Source organism: Hemibagrus wyckioides, linkage group LG11 (genome assembly GCF_019097595.1).
Source record: "Hemibagrus wyckioides isolate EC202008001 linkage group LG11, SWU_Hwy_1.0, whole genome shotgun sequence".
Lineage (NCBI taxonomy): Eukaryota > Metazoa > Chordata > Actinopteri > Siluriformes > Bagridae > Hemibagrus > Hemibagrus wyckioides.
In genome coordinates, this window is record NC_080720.1 from 23,341,722 (window position 1) to 23,348,313 (window position 6,592).

General features: G+C 34.8%; 1 protein-coding gene across 1 annotated transcript; it reads right to left on the minus strand.

Annotated features, from left to right (window-relative positions):
• Nucleotides 1-1,114: 1,114 nt before the first annotated feature.
• LOC131361471 (odorant receptor 131-2-like) lies at nucleotides 1,115-2,056 on the minus strand. The gene has a single exon (XM_058402556.1). It carries the CDS (start codon nucleotides 2,054-2,056, stop codon nucleotides 1,115-1,117), a length of 942 nt encoding a protein of 313 aa, XP_058258539.1.
• Between the last annotated feature and the right edge of the window lie 4,536 nt (nucleotides 2,057-6,592).

Here is a 6,592-nt window from a genome sequence, read left to right on the forward strand (position 1 = left end):
AGGTAAATTAGAGAACCCAGAAGTCACCAATGCAACCACAGGGCAAAACTGTGGCCTCAGGTAAATGTCAAAAATAAAGAAATGGTTGAAAAACAAACAAAAAAAAAACAACTAACATATCATGACCTCAGTTATGAGCAAGAGCTATTGTATATATAAATGATTGGAACTCTACTGTAGGTCAATATATGTAAATACTTCCAGGGACTAAAACTATAGCATAGGCAAATCAACAGGAAAAGAAACAATAATTTCCATCATTAAAGGTGGCAATAAATATGGTCAACCTCTAAAGGGTAGTACATAAATCATAAATTAGCTGGGTGATGTTTTCTATTAGCCTAGCCTACTCCAAAAAAAAGGAAAAAAATATCAAAGAAAACAAAAAAAGTAATAAACAATAGTTTATCAATCACAGGCTGTTTTAAATGAACAAGCCTAACCATTCATTCATCATGTAAGCTAATAGATTTTTAGAATTGATCATTTTAGGCAACTTGTTTTCTTTATTGGGGTTTATTATGAGTTAGGCTACATATGATGCATTGACTGTCCATGGTTGTTACTGTATTATTTTAGCTATAATGCCCATGCCACAAACTAATGTTATCCAAACTGCTTGGGAAAGAAATACTTCCTCCCATTTTCATTCATTAGTAATGAAGCAAACTGAATTTCTCATTTTAAATGAATTAAAAAGTTACTGTGTTACTTCATAATCTGAATTTTCATTGTTGCTGGTTTAACAAGGAAACTTACTGCATAGAACAATGTTACCAAAGTGTTAAGGTCTGCAACCTAGTTAAACTTTACAGGAAGAGGGCCAGTGTTGTATTCTTCAAATAAGTTGTATATTTATTGTTACTAAATTTCTTTGCATGATGCCAATAATTCTGGGTTTATGTATAAATAGGGGTCACTACTGATTGTCACCACTTCCACAATAAGAAAAAAGTGGCCGTTTAAAAAATGATAAAATCATTTATTTATTTTCAGCCCATAATAATAATAATAATAATAATAATAATAATAATAATAGTAATAATAATAATAATAATAATAATAATAATAATAATAATACATCCTAACAGCATGACATAGTATGTTAATATGTTTAATCATGCTCCACTTGGCTGTCTACTCCTGCGCTTGATTTGCACTGAACAATTATAAAGTACCTCTTCAGGTAATTGCAGAACGTTTGATCTCGCACGCCATATATGATTGGGCCTAGAAAACGTGGAAGTATGTACACAATTAGATAGTTGGCATAGCGGATCTCTAGGACATATCCAGGTAAGATAATGTTTAGGAAGACCTCAACACTGGGAGAAATATAGGAGAGCATACACATCAGAAGTTGAGCTCCATGAAGCAAAATAGTGTTTCTTGCCTTCTGGGCTGATGTTTTCTCTGTAGAGATGGCCCGAGCTGCAAACAGAACCTTCAAATATGTGTAGACTAGTGTAAGGAAGACTAAAGAGAAGTAGATTGCATCAAAAGCTTGCCTTTTGTACAGAAGCACTGGGTCTTTGAAGACATTCTGGCGCATACACATCACAGAACTATGGAAGAAGCTGATAGGTTCTGTAGCCAAAGTTATGAAGAGGTCAGTGATATCAGGTACTACACAAATGAACCAGATAAAGCCAATGAGGAGATACGTGCGCTGTACAGTGCAGATCTGGGCATGTCGTAGTGGTTCACAAATGGCAATGTAGCGCTCAATAGCCATTCCAGCCAGGTTCACAGGTGTGTTGCGTGTGGTAAAGACAGCCACAAGAACAAAAAAACAGCAGAGAGATACATTGATGGAATAGTAAATGTAACTCACTATGAAAAGAGTCACTGTGATGGTCAGCTGTGCTGCATCGTTTATGACCATGTGTATGAAAAGAATATAGCGTGGGTTCTCATAAAATATCTGGTTACTGAAGAAGGTTGCCACCACACTACCATTAATGTAACTCAAGCTAAGCCACACTCCCACCAAAATGAAATTCTTTGCAAGTGCATTGCTGAATGTGTCTCGTAGCAAAGTTCCAGTTGAGTTCATAGCTTAGGGCTTATGTCCTAGAACGGAACAGCATTAAATTGGTTAAGGCAGTTTTCATCTTGAAAAGTTATGTCAATGCAAAATACTGATATCTATATCCTATACACTTTTTTTCACAATGCTCCAGTCTAATTCTGAATTAGTTTTCATGAAACAGAATCAGTTTTTATTATTATAATAAATTACATCATACAAGATAGGAGAAATTGGCTAATCAAATTGGAGGGAACTGCTTAACAATATAAAATGTATTTAAATACATGGTTATCAGTTACAAATCACCTATGCATTTTAATTAATATATGGATTTGTATATAAACAAGCCATTACATGGTGACAGCTGATAAAAAACAAATTACAAAAATTTATATATATACATATATAATGTTTCTATATCTTTATATCCATTCACACCACAGCCTGCATTTGTGAGTCTATTTAGGCTGTAACTGTAGTGTTCAGAAAGAAAAGGACAGAAGTTTGCATTCTAAATTAACTGCAATATTTAGTATAAATGATCCTGCAAGTACACTGTTGTTCCTGTTAGCCACCTCAGAGTTGCAATACTTACCTGATACCTTCTGGATAGTAATTGTGTTTATAGATGTGATTAGAGACTTTTATAAATGTCTTCTGACAACCAAATTAGATTTAGTGACATCACAGGCTACTGAAAAAAAATAATAATACAGGAAATCCTATTCTGAAATACCAGAGTTTGATATATTGTTATACAACCTTGTTGAATAATTGACACATTGTTAAACAATTTTCCCAATTGAAATTTTAATGTACCGTTATACCATAGTTTATTGCAATAAACAATATGTAGTAGTCATATGTTTTTCTTCGGATTAAAATGGAGAAAATAGTATAATTGCAAGTAAAAGTAGGTTTTAGCATTACAGATAATTTGCATTTCTTGACATCCAAACATTGACTCTGCAAATTTGAAAGACTTTTGTACTCACATCCACTAGGGAATATAATTCACCAACAGTGGAGCATGAAGTGGAGCATGAAGACAAACAATAATATAGCCTCAAATATAAGAAACTATAAAAATCTGTTTATTGATTCCTTGGCAGGGAACTAACTCAGCCACTGAGGGAGTCAGTACAAGAGGGTTAGTCCGCTTATGTATTCTTAGAAAATATTCATTCAACAAATAGTTGAAATTACATACTGTTTCAACTTAATCAATGCATAATTTTATTAATTTAGGAGGCATCATGCCTCATACTGGATAAATGAATTTGGTAATTAATAGGTTCATGTCCTGGAAACACTGTGTTGATCATCAAATTATTACTTTTTCAAGTAGTCACCGTGTGTGATTGGTCTGTCTGATCTGACTAATCTATACATTTTGAGAAGAGCAAAAATTAAACCTGAAGTACTAAAGCTAAACTGAACTGTTGATGATATAAACCAGTGGTGGGCCATCAGGGTCAGCAAGGCCTTCTCTGCTGGCCTAAACAGCAGTGACTTGCAATCACTGACTTGCATTTTAATATATTTTTCCATGAATGTGTATTAAATTATTCCCAATAGTTTATTCTCTACATTTCATAGCTTTTCTCTTGGCAGCCAGTGGCTGACATCATGTGTTTCCAGGATGAAAGAAATCTGCCTTAAGGCCTTCAGAATCAATAGTGCAGGCACCCGTAACTTAAATAGGTGGCAATGAAATTGTTACATTAACCAATCAGATTTCGAGTTGGCGTCACTGGGGCCATCTAGCAGGCATATGATTATGTCAGCAATTTCCTGCCCTCTGATTGGATAATTGGAGTAGTCAGTGCCAGCGAACGGCACGTATACATTGTTTCTATATTTGCTCCATCTCATTTCGGATGCTGCGTCCTCTGGAGATTGCAGTTTGCTGCATACGTCTTCAAGAATGTCTTTTTTGAGAAAAGTAACCGTAATAAAATTGACTATTCTTTGTGAGGTTGATTAGTATCTATTACCATGGCAACATAATGATGGTATAGAAGTGGATTAATTCAGGAAGAACACCAGTGAAGGCCTAGGTATGAAATGCATAGCCCAACACTGATATATAAACTATGCCCAAACTTAACCCAGACAAGCAATAGAATCTTTAGTCATTATTTTTCAGATGCTGTCACTTTCCAAGCCACTATTAAACTTGGTGTAATTCTTGGGTGCTGATTACACATAAAACCAAAAGAATTATGATGCCTTGTCATACCTTACAACCTGAAAAAAAACATATTAACTGTTAGAGTTAGTCTTGATTTTATTTTGTTGCCTTGTTGCCATCAGAGAATTGACCTGTTGAATAAAAAAAGGCCACTATCTATCAATTATTTTACTGATCATATTCTTCAGTAGAATAATAATTTAAAAAAAGGAAAAAAAAACATGTGCAGGTTTTCCCCCAAAGCTTTAACCCAGAACCTAATGCAAACCTGTATGCTTAATTATGACCATAAATAAGTAAGACCAGTGGGAACCTCTGACATTTGCCAGCCTCCCCTGGGGGCTCTCATTAAGAAGCACAGGAAAAGGTCAACCCAACCAAGAACATGTTGAAAAACACACAATCTGTTCCTGGGACTAATTAGAATTAATCCACAGAGACAGTGGGAAAAGTTCAAGATGTAGAAAATAGTTTATTTGCACCATTTAATCCCTATTAGATTAGATGTTGTCTAAAGTTACATCAGCTGCTTATTGCATGTAGAGACTGACACATTGCATCTGAGACCTTGATGATGTTCAAATGCAAGCTTTGCACAGGAAAGCTTATAACAAGGGATTTCCTTCCTCTTATTTGCCTTAGGCTATTTCAGGCTATTTGCAAAGGAACATTGTAAACAGTGGAATAATGAAGTGGTACAAATACCTAGCATCCATAGTTCTTTAACAAACATAAAGAGTTAATGGCAGTGTCGAGATACAACTTATCTCTTATTTTCTTTCACACCTATGTATTCATTTTTCATTAAGAGGAATGCCCAAACATTTTTTAAATGTATTTTCCATCAACATTGTTTATATTGGAAATACACTATATGAGCCAAAGTTTGTGGACACATCCATATGTTGCTTGTTGAACATCCCATTGCAGATTTAAACACCCCCCCACACACACACACACACCCATCCCTTTGCTGTTATAATAACCTCCATTTTAATTGCCACCAGGCAGTTAGACTACATTCATTCAGCAAACAAAACCTTTTTTTCTCCAAAAGTGAAATATTTGTTCAAAATTTAATCTGAAATATTCAAATAAAGTTTGGGCCACTTTCTTATGTGGTATCTTTTCTGATACATGGCAATGTGACCACTGTTTGAACAGACAGATTAGAATTTATGGGACATGTACATCAATCCAACTTGTCCTTCATCATAATTTTATACTACAGGGAAAGAAATACATAGGATAATGAACTTCATAAACATGGGATGATGATGTACAGGCAAAATTAGAAGGCACATTTTACTGCTCTGTGTTTCAAGAGATCTCAAAAGAAATGGCCAAATGTGGCCATAAGAGAATTTTGGCTGCTGAGCTGAAGGAATGCTAAAAGTTAAAAACAAAATTGAAAGAAATCAAGGATGCGGCCCAAAGAAGTGGCTGTGGCTGAAAAACATGCCATTTTTACAGGGACACTGAATGCATCACAAGACACATTGTAACTTTAATGTCAGATATAGGCCACACAGAAACATTGCATGAACAGCCTACCAAAAATTTGGATTTGGTCAGTAAATCAGATTTGGCCAACTTTAGTTTTTTTCTTTCACACTACAGCCTACCTTTGAGATCTCTTCAAGCACAGACTTGTTATGATATGTGCTTGATATGTGATGTATTTACATCACACCAGTGAATTTCTCCTTCACTTTTATCTGCTTTGTGAACATAGCCTTGGTGAGGTCAGGCACTGATATCAGGTCCTGAAGTACACGCTGAGTTCCATTTAATCCCAAAGGTGTTCAGTAGAGATGAGACCAGATCTCTATGCAGGCCACTCATGATTTCCACTACAACCTACAACCACACCATGTCATGCAGGAAGATACCCCTTAGTTTTCCTTGAATGGATGTTTTAATGCTACAGCTTACAAAGACATTCTATACAAATTTGTTCTTCCAAATTTGTGTCAATAACTGGGGAAGGCCCACAAATATTTGGCCATATAACATAAATTAGATGAAATCAGATTGAGGCTAACATGTTAATGAGGATAGCATGATAAATGTTACAGTTATGTCACTATAATATGTTTACCAAAAGAATAGCACACATAAACTCCAAAACTGTACACGTTCGTGATGTCTTCCACCAGAAGCCGGAATGAAATACAATTCAACGGTGTGTTTCATTTTTTCATAAATGTACAAATTGTTAAAAAAAAAAAAGTGCATACAATTTTGTCTAAAGAGCAACTTTCTAAATTCATATTTAGCATTCTTAATATTTTCAGTATCACCAAACATCAAAATATAATTATTATCTCATTTTGTCAATAAGAACAAGAAACTCTCATTAAAAA